Genomic DNA, 16,859 nt, shown 5'->3' with positions numbered 1-16,859 from the left:
AAATGCTTCCTTTATAGTTAATACCCATTATAAAATTTATTTTTACTGTTGAGTGTGTTTGAATATTTATAATCTCGCATAAAACACATGCAACATGAATAATGCGTTTTTAATGTTCATTACGAGCGCATTATGTATGAAAAAACATCGGAATAAAGCTTTTATAGCCCATTCGTCTCTCAAATCTCGAAAACGTAAAAAAGGATGAAAAATATAAAGTAGCAAGTAAATAATTCAAGTAATGTTTGCTTTTATGTCTTACGTATTTAAGGATTCAACTCTCCGTGTTAAATATTCTAGCTTAATATTCTGTATTCAAGCCGTAAATTTTGTTAGAGAGAGTTATTACGGCTTTACGATTTAATAAATATTTCTCATTTGTGAGGTAGTGTTCGAGTTTGATTAATTTACCTTCTATATTTTAAGTCTGTATATTAATATTTGTGTCGTGAGCCTCGATTTTTGGGTCACGTCACTCAACCTGCTCGATGAGGGGAATAATTTTATCTTATCCGCTTTGATATCGACGATTGTGCTAATTTTATTAAAAACTTTTTATCAGGCGCTCTTTGTGTTGGCGCTGCGAGTTTCAATGAATTATGAACTTCTTTGTTGTTGTGCTTTATTATTGATTATCTTTATATTAAAAGCGTTAATTATTAAATTAAAATACATTTTCCAAACCATCTATATAATTAACGCGATGTATAGCTACAGTTCAAGATAACCTCACTTCAAGTTTCTGTACGATGTATTCACCAAACTAATAAAGTCAAAAAATCCTCAAGGGGAATATCTGTACTATGTTCTACGTTCACGTCGCTCGTATAGATTACATTGTACTTTACTTAGCTTTCCACTCTCGAGTATCGAATTGCAGCTCAGTTCCGACAACTTTAACTACTTTGACTAATTCCAAGAACTTTGTTGAAACAGGATCCACCAGCTGCCGACTATGGGCTTCGATAACCTCAACTCTTTGGAGACGCTGAATCTTCAGAATAACAAACTGCAACACATCCCTGAAGAAATTATGGAGCCGATACTGGATACGCTTCGAGTGGTTGATATTATGGGTCAGTAACTACAATAGACACGTTTGAAAAATTCGATTTATTAATTTTGATACCTAGTATTTCCGATCTAATGTTTATTGTCTTTCTCGTAGATAACCCACTGATATGCGACTGTGAGTTGGCTTGGTACGAGGCCTGGCTCGCTGGTCTCCGGGACAGGGACGACGAAATGATGCAGAAGAAACGGACCATGTGTACGATGGTGTCTGAGCACCGGGAGTACAGCGTGGCAAAGATGCCCCTCGAGAAGATGAACTGTAAGAGGAAACCGCCGTTCGGACGCACCTCCGGCGCGCCCACCTCTCGCCCCGCCATTAGCCTCGCGACCAACGCCCTTCTCGTCGTCGCAGCTAGGTGGCTCTAGAATAATCATAAACTATATTTTATTTAACTCCTAAGTTAATCCTAATTTAATTTCACGCGAAGCGTTACCCCCGCGCCAGCTGTGGCCGGATGGCTCGGGACGTTCCTCTTCGCAACGTTCGTATTTTCGGTTCAAATCTTCGTAAAGTGATGAATTTGTGCAATAAACTACGATACATATCAATTTGGGCTGATTAACAAAAAATGTAGTATATATGGAGCGGTAGCTTGGTAAGTGAAGATGGTCGTTTTTCAAGAGCGGTAAGTTAGTGGTACAGTATTTTTACAATGTAGTAAAAACCTCTTACGGTATGCCTTACTAATAGTAATGTACCAGAATGTAGGTAACTACACGATCTAACAGCAGGCATTCTAGTATTAGTAGGTATCACTGAAGATGTGTTTCATTGTCGTTTAATGGTCGTAGCAAGCCCCGACAGAAGGGAACTTAAGTAAAAACGTCAAAAAATGTGATTTCACAATGAGCTAGATATTTTACACGGTCTTTAGCATGAACATTTTTATTTGTAATTTACAATGCCCTATGAATTTCAAGGAGAATTTCTAATATTTTTTATCGTTTACCCCTGCCTTACAATGTAATCTATTAGTAAGCTTTTACGTATTTACAATGTTGACTATTACGATATTACTCTATGATACATGTAAGTGGGGCTCGAGGTACGTATACCTCACATGCATACATACATATAATATGATATATTATACTTCTCTTATATAGCAAAGGAACATTGCCGGTTGAAACTTCTATGTACGCTATGTCTTGTTCAGGAGCAGTTACGTTAGCTTTCGAAATGATACGAATATGTTATCTTGATTATTATATTACATAGTTAGAGCCCATAAATGTTCGATTGATGTAGAACTAGTATTAAGTAGTTAAGTGTTAGATGAAATTCTATAAAACGCTGTTTTAATTTAAAACTTTTGGATTTTAGGCGATCAATTATTTTGTATGATTTATTATAAAATCAATAATTTAAAATAGATTTATTATTTTAGACATTTTAAAGTTGTAGAAGTAATTTTATTTTTATAGTTATGTTTTAACAGGCTTAATACGGAGTCTTTTAATATTTGTAGCTTTAAATGATTTTATGTTTAGTTAAAATTTGATGTTAAAGTTTATCGTTAGTAAGTAGTGGAGTAATAAATGTGACTTTGAACATTTTTCCTTTGCTTCGGTGACCCTGTGGTGTAGATGAAACCTGGTCACATGAGTTCATTGAAAAAGTAAAAAAATGTTCTGAGCCCTGTGATCAATGTACACTAATCAATGTGTAATCATTATCGAGTGATAAAAATGTAACCAAAAACATATCCTTTAGTCTGAATTACTAATTATAAGAATAAATATACAAAATATTTAAAATGAATATTATATAACATTTGAGGTAAGCTGTAGAAGAAACCTTGGTCTAAATTCTCATAGCCTGCACAATGCTCGCTTGTAAATGTACTTTTAACGGTGTGATGAACAATTTGGCTACGGAAACTTGAAATCGGAGGTTGGGAAGTTATTTCTATGATGTAAAGCGGGTAAGGTGCACTTTGCATTTCGTGCTCTCGTAAAATGTTAAAACGAGAAACATTTTGTATGGATTTGGGTGTATTTGGTCAGGAAATAAAATATTGAGATTTAAAGTTTAAACTTTAATATGCACGAAAAAAAATTCATATTTCTGATCTGAAAAGATAGGAAATGTAGTTTCTTGGAGTAATTATTCCTAATTAAAAAGGCTCATAAGCACATCAGATGTGATAGAATCCAGGGGTAATCTTTGGACGACCAAAACTTTAATTTCTCCTTTATATCGTAACCATATCTTAGAATAAAAATGTGTTAATTATGTAAGACGCGAGATTGGTTACTTTTGTAACCAATTTGCATACATTGATACATTTTAGAAATCCATTTTATTATTATCAATGTTGATGCTTCGATGTTTACATTCATTGTTCATATATTATAGCGGTTTGTGCACATTATATACAGATATATAGCACTTATATAATACATTTATCATGGTCAGAAAACCTGATTATATTTAAGAGTAAACCGTCTCATATATCAAATATAATAATCGATATTCATAAACGTTTTTCGATATTATATGTCGTGTTGCACTTTTCTGATATTCGTATTGTCTTGCTTCTAAGAAATCCGACGTAAGTTAAGGTTAATTGTTTGTTTTAACTTTTGAGATACTGTCACACCCACAGACATACATAGACGCAGACACACAGTACAGATACACGCACACACATACAAACACACAACCACACAAATGAACTATAAACGCGAAACTAAAATATATTATAACATACTCAGGATTTTGAAGAAAAACGTCACTGACAGTATCTAAAAAGTTATAAATATTTATCTAAAAACTATATAACTTACTATAGTTTCAATGTATCTCACTATACTTATAAGGAAAATTATCAATCACTATTCATGGTTCACTTTCACTACACATAAAAATACTATAATATATTATATACAAACATCTTTCAATCTTCATGGATCAACATTACACTATATATCACTTTATATTCTACATAAAATACTATAAAATAATCTATATAAAAAGAACCAGCATAAAACATATCGTGAGGGTGGTAGCATTGTACTCAAAAGCTCCACGGACCATAAGATCAAGCATATCAATTTAGAATTAAGTCATAATGGAATTTTATATATTCACTGTTATATATGTGTGTTGTTTATATAAACTTATATGCATTGTTACCCTTTAATTGTTGTACGAATGCTTGTATCATAACCATAGTGTAAGACCCTTTGTAATCTGAATTTCTCGAAGCAATATACCAATGTTTCAATTGTGAATGTGTATCCCTGTACCAACAGTTGATAGTCACATTTATTATTTAAAATAAATATAACGTAGGTAATTTAAATCTAATATTGAAATTTTGCTGTAAAGGTGTATTTATTTAATTTCGGTTTAAATAAAAATTTAACTACGATACGATCTTTTATTTCATTGACATAAACCCATTGTACTAATTCTCGAGTTTTATAGTGCTTAAAGTTTTTACTAAAGATTCTAAGCATGCCATACAAAAACCTTACGTGTGACGGGATGTATTTTAATGTCTTAAAATCTACATTAAACGTGCCACATTAAAACTGGCTGCAGAGAATTAAAGCCTTCACGTTTTTTTTTTTGGTGTTCTTTGGTATCTGTCTACCCTATAGGAAAAAGGCGTGATATTATATATGTATGTTTGTGAAAGTCCCCGCGACAGAAGCGCAATACTTAGTGCAGCAATTGTCTTTAAAAGAAAGAAAAGAAAGCAAGAAAAAGCGAGATAGAAAAATTCAGTAAGAATGAAACTTCTAACACAGTAATCTATAAAGGAAAGGTGTTTTAATCAGGACATTTCACGGTATAACACGGGTGCTTTATCATGCAGACTTAACAAAAGCTACTCACGTAGGTGTTGGAAAAACCGAGATCGATGGCTTAACGTGCTCTCCGAGGCACGAAGGGGCTCCACAGAGTAAACGGGTCATACGTTATCCATAGAATTACATCGTTGTTTATACGGTGCTTTACCAAAGATTGATCGCGTTACGATCTTTTGAAAATATTGTCGATTTAGAATTTTATTTATAGAAATTGAGGAAATTTTGAATAGGTTTATGAAAACAAATATAGGAATAGACACAGCACAGGAATGATTCGTGTAAGGGGATGAGGCTACGAATACGCAGTCATTTAAAGAACTTACTTGATGATAATAATGTGGTATATCGATTAATTGTATTAATTATAATATCATCAATGAAGAAGGTTTAATTTGTTCTTGAATTCAACATGATCGTGAAAAAGCAGTCTTTTAGGACGGGTCAGAGCCCATTCGTCCCCTAAGATTCGCACCCTGTGCCCACTCGTCCCCTGGAACTTTTGAGGGGCCCATTCGTCCCCTGAAGAATATTTATTTTTATTCATTCTTCTAATATAAGTACATGTATATGTGTATACTGCAGCTTGGTAGTCCTGGTACAGTCGCGCAGAAAAGGCTATAATAAAAAATATAGTATTTCGGTAGATATCATGTTTATTTCAAATAAGATTAACACATACAAAATCACAATGTCCTAAGTAGAAACTAACAAAATACAACTCTTTTACAAAAATCAGTCTTGATTGAATCTAACAAACTATAACTACAATAACAAAAAATGACTAAAATAACATTAATTATTGAAGATTAAACAAATCAACATTATTTTAGTACAAAACTAATCTTATATTTGTTTTTTCATTTTAAATTAATAAATATATGCATAGCTTTTCCAAGCAGTGGCCTAGTGAAATTTGATTTTCACAAAATTGCCTTATTATGCGATTTATTCTCGCTTCATTTTCAATCGATTCAGGAGTCCGATTATTTGTGTGGACACCCCTTTGCACCTGATCCTTTGATGATTTTTTAACAAGCCATTCGTAGTGAGACAATCTTACATCGTAAGCCTATCGACAGGTTATATTATTATCATGACGGATTATCATTCATCATAGCTCTTTTTTCAATGATCTGTTATGATTTATTAAATTAATTCCGTTAATAAACTGTTCACAAGTGTATTATGTTAACCGTTTCTTATGTAAAATATAGCTAATTTTATCTCAGGGGACCAATAGGCACCTGAATAGGTGCCGAATCTTTAACTTATATTGCATATATACATATTAGAGGGGACGAATGGGTACCTTAAAAATAATATTTTTTATTAAAATATTAATTGGTCCCCTACCAGGAGACCAATGGGCACCTATGTAGGGGCCGAATCTACAACTTTTATACTAGGGGACGAATTTTAGGGGACGAATGGGCTCTGACCCTTTAGGACCATGGGTCACCTGATTATCTCACAAAAAATATTTCTACTATATTACGGTGTCACCGATTCCTATATCCATACGATACAAGATGGATTTCAAGATAAAATTAAGTTGGTTTAATACTAAAAATTATACGGAAATCTAACAGAATATTTGTGCCTACTGGCCTAATGAAGCAATTTAAGCCAAATAACGAAAACATACGCGATTCAAAGCTCGGTCCATATTCAAAGAAGTCCCTCATAATTTGCTCTCATTGGGAACAATAACCAAACAAATAAGTCAACACAATCCCACGCTGCCAATCAATTCGAAATTCGATTTTGCAATTCGATGAGGAATTTAAACAGCCAATAGGATCTCGTTATAAGTTTGCATAAAGTTCTATTGATTGTAAAATAGCCACGTTTGACGTTACATTAATGGGAATAAGTATTTTGTTGCAAATTCGAATATTATTTAATTGGATTAACGTGATTAATAACGTGGTTTAATAGGCCATAGTCTCAGGTTCACTCAAAAAGTTGTCTTTTAGTTTCAAAGTTACAATTATGTAGGGTTTATACATAATTCAAATTGTTTTAACCAACACATCAACAAACATCTTGCTTGAAAAATTCCCTCACTCGGTAACAGAAGGATAAAATTAAAATAGCCTTCGATACTAAAGTACAGGGGGGCTATCAGGTATCTCAGTTGACAAATATTTGAAAGCCACCCTGCTGTACATTGCTTTCTCTCTTAGATATTAGCGATTAAGACGTTACGTCAAAGCAGCAATGTACTAAAAAATAACTATCAATTTGACATAAACTAACTGTCAACTGAGATACGCTTATCACAAGCGTGCTGGTGGGTCAACGGTGGTAAATGAATAATCCACTGAATATAGCATTATATAGCAAAGTAAGTACTGGTCTTCAACAATTTCGTATCATTTATAATAACGTACACATACATAATTATAGAAACCAATTATATCCTTCACAAATAACACAGGGTGACAGCTACAAACGATACCTCATCAGCGCTTAATACATAATTAACACTCCCTATTATAATTAATGTATAATGGAATATGGATTAATAATATTCCAATTTCGTCGTGAAAATTAAAGTGAATATTCCGAATATATTTTGCCCGAGGCTTCGAAAAGAACATGTATACATATTCAAATATAATTTCATCACGCAGTGATTTTTGTAATATACCTTAAAAAGCACTCGAAATATACCTACATACGTAGGTACAATAATCAGGACTTCTCATGCAGGTAGGCAGAGACTTAAGAACGCGATACAATCTTTAAAACCTTCTGTTGTTTCTTTCACATCCATCATACCTATTATCATAATCGAAATATACTCTGCCAAATATTATCTAAACTCATTCCATTCTGACAAAAAAATTTAACAGTAGCGCATATTCACTACAGTACGTACTGTCGAGTATCGAGAGTTTGACATTTAAAATGTATTGCAAAATAGTTCCTACGGCACCCACTAGAGGCGCTGATCAGATTTTCGATCAAAATTTTCGATAGATCGTTAGTCGATAGTAGTAGAAAATCGAGCTACAGATTGAAAGAATAGGGTGTGGAACCTCATAAACGCTAAAGATTTCGTTTTATGTTAAGTTTCTTGTCTTTATAAGGAGTCTCAACCATTTATCTAAACCTTGACCCCAATTTATTATACTTCTACAGATCCAGGATAAAGAAGTCCCGTAATGAAATGTGTAAGGAATACATTTTCATTTGACGTTGGTCTAAAAAAGGAGGGTTTACGTAACGTGTCCGGCCTCTACAAATTAATGAAAGAGTTTCTTTCAATGTCCGGGCCGGGAACAAGGTAAAACCTTAATCCAATGATGCCCGAGTTGCTCCAATTAAATTGAATTCTGTCATCAACTGTACGAGCGTTGAATCTTTGCGAGTAAATACTTCTGTGAATTCACTGTTTGATTTGGTTTCAGTATTACGTAGGTTAAAAGGTTTGTAAAGAGCCGTGTACAGGAAAACGTAGCCATTTACCTACATTTATAATACAAATTGAAATATTATTTTACGGCCACGTTTTTTGTATAACAAGGAAAAAGTACTTTCGGCCTGTGCTTGTGCAATTATTGTTTTACAACATACATTAGACACGCCCTTTTTCCACGGGGACAGTCAGAAATCAGGGAAGGACACGTGTTACGGGCACTACAAAATTCTTTGGTTTTCATCATTCACATTTATGCAACAGACGAAACGTCCATCATGAGATACACTCCTAAAACAATTATACGTGCGAACTATATGTTCCTAATTTTTATTGCCAAAATGTATTTTCACACTGCTGAGCAAATGCCTTCTCCCTTTCCTTCCCAAACACCGTATCAGCGGCAATCTCCGATCAGTTTTGCTCAGCAGTAGGATACTCAAACAGGCTAATAAAAGAAAACTTCACACACGACTATCATTATAAAATATACTTATTTATTCTCAAATACATAATTGTTCCGATAATCCCTTTCCGAAACTATAAACTGAACCTTTTAATATCATACAAGTATACTCTTATCAAGTCAAGTGCTCTAACATTAGATATATTATTAAGTTTAAATATTAATCAATTTAAGCCGCGAGCATTAGCCGGTCGATAGTCCATTAGGGGCGCGGTCCATGAAAATATTAGTCTAATAAACCTAATAAACTGAACATTTTACTACATGATCAGCGATATTTAGGAGAATAGTTTAACAATTTAATCCAATTTTGGACACAGTTTGTGACGGGGAGGTAAATTGGAAGTCAAATAATATTTCCCGGAATACGACGGTGTAAGGGACGTAAAAGCTTATACTCTCCATGATTTAAGTTTTTGGGCATGGTGATAAGCAAGATTAGTAGCATCGCTTGAAATGTGAAGTTTAAGTATCAGATTGTTCTATTAACGCATTTTTTTGCTATCCCTATTATATTATTAAACATACATTTAATAATGTTCTGTAAAGGTTTCGGAAGGCACGTTAAATTGTGGGTCCCGGCTGTCATTTTCGAAGATCTTTGACAGTCGTTAACAGTAGACAGAAGCTTGAAAGTCTGACAACCAGTCTTACCAAAGGGTATCGTGTTAATACCTTAGTACCTGGGTTGTGGAGGTCAGATAGGCAGTCGCTCCATGTAAAACACTGGTATCCAGCTGCATCCGGTGAGACTGGAAGCCGACTCCAACATGGTTTGGAACAAAGGGTAAGCGAATATATAACTGTTAGAACTTTAAAAGTCAAACCCTTTATTTTCAAACATTTATAATATTAGCCAAACTACGTTCCTAAATAAACTCATATGGATAAACCTACATTATTCAGATGCAACAATACAAAACTTGCTGCAAAGAAAGATAAAATAAGAGCATGAGCTTATTAAAATTTCGTATCGCATTAAAAATGTTAATTAGAGTAGCCAAACAGTAAATAATTTATGGTAAACTCAACATCAGGCATACACACGTTCGCTTGCGGCCACCCTAATTAAAAACATAGCAGGTGGTCTTCTAAAAGCAAGGTAATTTTGTTATTAAAGTACCTTAAATTTTGAGAAGACTTTAAAACAACAGTGAAGAAGATTTTAGTAATACTAGCTTACAGTGGCGAAGGGTAATTTTTTACAAAAGGTAAGCCGGAGCTATACGTCATTGTCTAGGTATAGTACCTACATATTATGTACATCGTAAGAATGCCGACGTAAAAGTAGCGTATTTCTGCATAATAACAATATGAGAGTATTATCTACATTCGACTACAGTATCTTATTTCTCTCTACAGACTAATAATACATAGGTACTTACCATGCTACCTAATCATGCTTGTTTTGTATTAAGTTACTATATCTTCAGTAGTAACACGTAGGTAACACAACAGCACATATTTAAGATAACGTATATCGAACGATTGATGATTGTCTCGCACTGGTTGTTTAATAACTTATTATACAAGCAATAAAATTTAGAATGTATTCATCAACAATAAAATATCAAACACATTATGGATAAACGCAGACCACTTTTATTGTTATGAGTTTAACCTATAAATCTGACAAAATGAAAATTTACTCTAATAGAAACATGCAAAACAATTACTGTTTAATATACTGATACATTCACAATTATGCACAAACACAATTATCAAGGAATAATGTAGTAATAAACACAAATATTCTAATTTGTTATAGAGCGCGCGAAAGATGTAAACAGTAAACAAACATGACCTAATGTCAAACTTCATGTTCCACTAATACTTATGCAGGATGCTTAGCTTATATTTTCCATCTCGCTCTTGCACGCGGCTCGCACCGCGACAGAAACATGCGTAATTGCGTACGATCATAATAATATGTGTCCGCCGCGGCGCGAGCGCTGTAGCGCGAGGCAACCCGCTCTTCCTCCGGCTTGCTCGCCACTATGCAGCGCGGTGCGAAGCGCGATCCAAAAGGTCGTAAGCGACATCGCCGCCATAGTTTTTATTGTACGCGATTCTCGATCAGCGCCTCCGGCTTATTTCATTATTATTACTTCACGTTGCGTTTTTAGCGGAACGTAATTTTTGAAGGGTAGGCGTTTTCGTACTGTTTCGATTAGATTAATGATTCTAGTTAAAGATTTCGGTTTAAATATTGATGATTATTAATTAATTGTGTTTTATTTGGCAATAGTAAACAATTAATTTAACACTAATATTAAGTCTGTCCAGAAAGGGAAGCCGATAGGAATCGAGTTGTATGGAGCCTTCGCCACTGCTAGCTTATGCCCGCAACGTCACCTGGTTGGGAAGCATTTCCGTGGTTTAAATTTCTATGAATCTAGGTTATAAAAATATATTGTCTCTATGGCGCATTCGGTAGTGTATAATAGGTACTGTCGCGCTGAGGTTTAAGGTTTGCATCCCGGGACAGGCTAAAAGTGAGTTTTTCTGTTGAAGAAGTTGAGGTAGTAGATCTCCGTGTTCCGAGAGCATGTAAAGCCGTCAGTCCTGCACCTGACCGCTCAATGGTAGTGTTGGTTTAGTTGTCCCATCGGACTGACTTGGAGACACACTTGGACACTATAAACAAAGTCCTGTTCTGTTGGCTGGTTTCAATGAAACATGCCGTCGTAGCTCATATTGGCCCGAAGGCTAAAAGTATTAGCTTGGATATCAAAATCTGTTCACAGGTTTCAGCGTCAAAGAGCAAACGTAGTAACATTCTTCCAAACTTTTCTATTCGTAACAGTATTGGTTATTATTCCTGTATCTGATTTTTCGTTTTCACTGAAACAATTATAATATAGAATTAAATGGAAGTAACTACATTTTTTGTTGCGCATAGTAATCCAGTAAAGCGGAGAATTAATTGTTTTGTTAAAAATTCACAAAAATATCTTAATAGTATAATAACAGAACCGAACCTGTTTCAATTAACCGATACCACATACTTTAATTGGTTTCGGAATAAATCACAAACTTGTGTTAAAATTTGCGATGAAAATGTTACATTTATACATAAAATGACGTCTTTTTCCTGAAAGAGTATAAACAGACCAAAGAACCTCACTTGGCAATATCCTTGGAAGTTTTCCTTGTCTCATTCACATCATCTTGCCACATAGGATTGAAAATTTTAAGACCTAAATATTGTTGAAAACATATTTATTCTAATTATTATACCGCACTGTTAGGAAAAACCCTCTTCCGAAAAAAAGGGAGCAGTCAGGCCTTGTCTCCGCCACGCTGGTGAAGTGCGGTTGAAGAATTTACATTGCTTCAAGAACTGTGTTAATGAACTGTCGAGCATGCAAAGTTGCATAATGATATTTTCCTTCAACGTTACAACCAGTGATAATAATTTCTATAAGACATATAACTTTGAAAAGTTGCTGGTGAGTTGTCTCAAGTTAAAATTTTCGACAAGTTGCAAGGTGCTCAAACCACTCCGCTATTTCTACTCCTAAATGATATTAAAGTAAATGTAAAGTATATAAACAATACTAAATAAGTTTTCAAAGAGATTTCTATTAGTCTTTATTAACTTTAAAAGCATTAAGTTCACTTAAATAGTGTACTTTTACGTCAAAGCCTTTGATCAACCTACAACTACTTTGTACACAACTTTCGTAAATAATTTTCAAAATATTAGTTTCAAATATTCATGAAAAACCAATTACTTTAATTTATAAATATTCATATTATGAGAGCTTTTAATGTTTTATTCAAAGTATATTTGTTATGTTAATCATAATTATTCATTCAGAAATACATTTTAAATGCGACTTTTTAAAATTTTAAAGTATCATCTCTGAATGTATATAAAATGGTATTTTACACAGTGGTTAATGCTGTTACGATTTTATCGTCATTATGAATTTGCTTTGTTTATGAATTTGCTCAAATTCCATGGCTATAATAATCGTCACTAGTCATACGGTTATTTGATATCAAAAATCATCAGTAACCTAATAATATTCTTATAATGCCCGCGACTTCGTCAACGTGAAAGATGAAAAGATTTCCCGGGGTAAAAAGTATCTTATGTGTTTTTATTAACCCATTTCTGTCCCATGTGTGAGTTGGTTTTAAATCATTCTGTGAAAAAAATTACATCAAACTTCGTGCAGAAGTTTTTGCGGGAAAGATAAACAAACATAATACATCCTCACAAATAATAAATACTAACACTCAACTAATGTATTTCTCCATTACTTAATCTTCGTATTTACAACGTAAATGTAATATATCTTGTTCTAATTAGTTGTTACATCAGAGGTACATAGTTCCGTGTAAATACGTACTCAGACGCATTAGGTTTGAATAGCGGCTGTACACACGGGCACTGCACCTGAATCTTAAACAAATAGCACTAAGATCGCTGTACATTTGTACAAAGGATACTGATGTTTGTTAATTATGTAAATACTAAGAAAATACTTCACTAACATAGGTTAAGAAAACTGTTTTAAAGTTTTCTCGCTTTCGAAAAGAATTTTTGGGTCAGTTGGATGCTAGACGGTGTACTTTTCTATACTTCATCATTTTTCGCCCATTACATTTTGCGATTGAAAAAATTATGCGTGCATACATTTTAATATATTTGGGTTATTAGTTTGGATGGGATAGCTAGCAAAATGGCTAAGCCGCCGCAAGCAGTACTGCTATTCGCTCCACAACCGGCTAGTATTTTTTTTTTATGAAAATCTGATTAGGGTTTCGGGCACGTGTCATAGAAAGAATTTTTGAAGTAGAATTTAAGCGTAAAACTCTCGGGATTCGATAGTAGCGATTGTACCTCAAAATTAAATATTTTCGAAGCTACCTAACCTTAAGGTTCCGTGTAAGAAAACGCAAATAGCTCTTCATTCAATGTCGTGTAACCGCTTCCGTGAAATTCCCTCAAATGTTGTGTTCCAGGAATCCACAATTAGGGCGAGCACTTGTAAATGCTAAGGTTGTTACACATACTTCCTCCTTTCCTACTAATAATGTACCACAAACACCTTCTTGGGAAGAAACAGTATGTCGCTACTGAGTGATAACCATGTTTATAAATAGGTAAGTATAGTAAGGTTAAGCTACCTTTTTCGCGGTCATTTTATCGATGAGTGGCAGTTTCAAATTATTTGAACAGAGCGTCTCCATGCTTCAAAGAGCACGTAAAGTCGGTCTCTCAATTGGGCCACGAAAAAGATCTTCGGGCGGCTTGAACAACTCTGACACTGGGTTAACTACCAACTATATCATAAACTAGCTGACCCGCGCAACTTCCCTTGCGTCACTTAAGAGAGAATGTGTCGAAATTTTTCCCGTTTTTGTAACATTTTTTACTGGTATTCTGCCCCTATAAGTCGTAGCGTGATGATATATAGCCTATAGTCTTCCTCGATAAATGGGCTATCTAAGACTGAAAGAATTTTTCAAATCGGACTTGTAGTTCCTGAGATTAGCGCGTTCAAACAAACAAACAAACAAACTCTTCAGCTTTATAATATTAGTATAGATATTAGTATAGATAAATAAATATAGACACCAACACACTGTTTTCCTGATAACCAGTATCTGTAGTAGACTTTGACCTACAATCATTTCGGTAATAATCACTTTCATATACTTGAAGTACAATATCTGTTTTCCAAACCACTAATCATATTTTTACGCGTGGAAGTATGTAGCGTGACTTGACATTATTAAGTTTATTCACCTTTATTCTAACCTTGAATAAAAGAACCGATAAATGTCCTTTAAAGGGAATATTTCATGGTCAATTTCAAATATAATCGATGCGTCATTTCCATAATTCAGAATACTTAATAAAGAACATTTTCGACAGTAGCAAATAGACCAAGATCGAGTTAGGCGAATAAAAGGGTTTTGTTATAAGGGGTTAAGTGCCGGTTAAAGAGGTAGTAGATAGCTTATCCTATGAAATGATAACAGGTGTATTCATACATTTATTGTCAATATATATGTCTGGCCCTTATTCATAAGCATAAGGCTGGCTCTCATTATAAAAAAAAGTTTAGCCCTACAATATACATACATGCAGAAGTAAGTAAAGTAGTTTTAAGGCTGTGATAGGTAAACTTTTATTTTTATTTAGTGCATAAATTATCTAGTTTTTTAGCAAGAAAAACTACGTTTCGTTCGTTATGTATTCAACTTATATTCTCCACAAAGGTGTTAACGTTGTTCCAATAGTTTGCGTTCGTTTGGTCAGGAGAGAGCACAAAGAACAAGCGCCGTGTTTTATTTGCTCGCACAAAAACCGAGCGGTGTTAACGGTCGAAGTTATTTTGCTAGGAAGACAAACGAGCGATTTTAACATTCTTTTGTCCAACTTTTGTATTAAAGAAGAGTATTTCTAATAAAAAGATAATAATATGTAACTTTTGAAACTATACAATCACTGACACTTTAAAAACGACGGCTTAATTATCTTTATTTAACGGTTATAAATGAACATAAACATGTTCTTAAATTCATCTCTAAAACTTTCAATTATCACATTTTTTTGAAATACCAGAATTATAGACGTATATTTATAACAGGGGGAGTATAGGTAGTGTATTGGGATGAGCCTATAAAATATATAAATAAGTACCGAAAACGGCTCAAATTTGGCCCAAGATCCAATATCATTACCAGTCATTATTAACAGAAAATGTTGCCTGCCCAAGAATATTGTCACTTTTCCGTCAGAACTTCGGAAATAGTACCGTTCTATATTCTAAAATCTTCAAAAACTACTGAACGTACCGTAACAAGTTGCAGTTTCCGATGTTATAAATCGAACTGGTACGTTTTAGGGTTACACACGTACATTCGCCTCACGTTTCACTAGTTACATCTCAAAATGCATTCCGCATGCCTACCTGTGGGTAGTCGTAGCTAAGTTACGACGCTGCTTTCGTTCAAACTGTATATTTAGTATATATTCTAATACCAACAGCCAAGTAGCTAGTGAGTAATTTGTTTCAAAAAACAGTGCCCCTAGCGTTTCCCGCAAAAGCTATTTTTACAAGTCGTTTAAGTGTTAAATGCTCGCTACTTGTTAGTACTTCGCTTTGAAGACCGAGAAAAAACCGTGGAAAGGATGCTTAAACTGACACTATCATTACAGTTCCCGCAGTATTATTTAGGAGAACACTTCTAAAAATTGTGTAGTACATAAAATAATGTAGTACCTACTGTTTCAAAAAGTTGCAAGCTGCTCCTGTAGTTCACTAGCATCCCAATTCTCTACTACTATCGACTATCGATCAGCGCTACTAGCGGACGTCGTAGAAACATATTTGTCATACATTTTAAAGGTCGAACTCGTTTTATATGTAGAGGATTGCGCTACAAAAACAGAGCGTTATTAAAAACTGCATAATATACTCACATTCTACTGTTTTAACTCCTATGCAAAAGTCTATATTGCAATTTACTTGCACATTTCCAATCTCCGGGCCACTGTGAATAATATTTATAAAACTTCACCTCCTATTTCCAGTACATTCAACAACACTACATTAATATATTACTGCGCTAGAATAAAGTTGTAACGAGAAAAAGTACGGGTTACTTTATTCTGATTGTAATTTTAAAGTTGAACGTGCAAGTAATTGTGCAAAGATCTAACAACTGTTCTTAAACTTTGTAGAAAGAGAATACATTGTCTTTTTTATTTTACAACGCTTTTGTAAAAGTGAATTGGATTTTGTCTAAGACTATTCTAACTTGTATTGTAGAGTTAGATTGTAATCTTTAAGTTCTAAATAAATATATAGAAAGGAGACTATAAATTCGTAATCCTTATCATCCATTGGGTTAATATGTATCCTTAGATAACTTTAGTCGACGGAAACTTTGAAGTTTTGCAATCTATCAAACAGATTTCTTAAATATCGGGCTCCCAAGTTGATAGCCATCTATTATATACGGGCCTAAAATTCAAAATACACGACAATAATGAAACTCTGAAAGATGAATTATTTTAATGTTTGTATTTTTTTAATTTGGACCATT

The 16,859-nt window shown here is 33.9% G+C and overlaps 1 protein-coding gene across 4 annotated transcripts in view; it reads left to right on the top strand.

Moving 5' to 3' along the window:
- Positions 1-2,174, top strand: part of LOC142972511 (uncharacterized) — a 107,782-nt gene extending 105,608 nt beyond the window's left edge. For all 4 annotated transcript variants that reach the window (XM_076113712.1, XM_076113715.1, XM_076113714.1 and 1 more), the window contains 2 exons: positions 937-1,076; positions 1,169-2,174. In XM_076113712.1, the coding sequence (XP_075969827.1) occupies positions 937-1,076; positions 1,169-1,440 (412 nt within the window). In that variant the 3' untranslated portion in view covers positions 1,441-2,174. The remainder of the gene's footprint in view (positions 1-936; positions 1,077-1,168) is intronic.
- The last annotated feature ends 14,685 nt before the right edge of the window (positions 2,175-16,859 follow it).

This window comes from Anticarsia gemmatalis, chromosome 4, assembly GCF_050436995.1.
Source record: "Anticarsia gemmatalis isolate Benzon Research Colony breed Stoneville strain chromosome 4, ilAntGemm2 primary, whole genome shotgun sequence".
Lineage (NCBI taxonomy): Eukaryota > Metazoa > Arthropoda > Insecta > Lepidoptera > Erebidae > Anticarsia > Anticarsia gemmatalis.
This window is presented reverse-complemented; position numbering and strand designations above follow the sequence as displayed.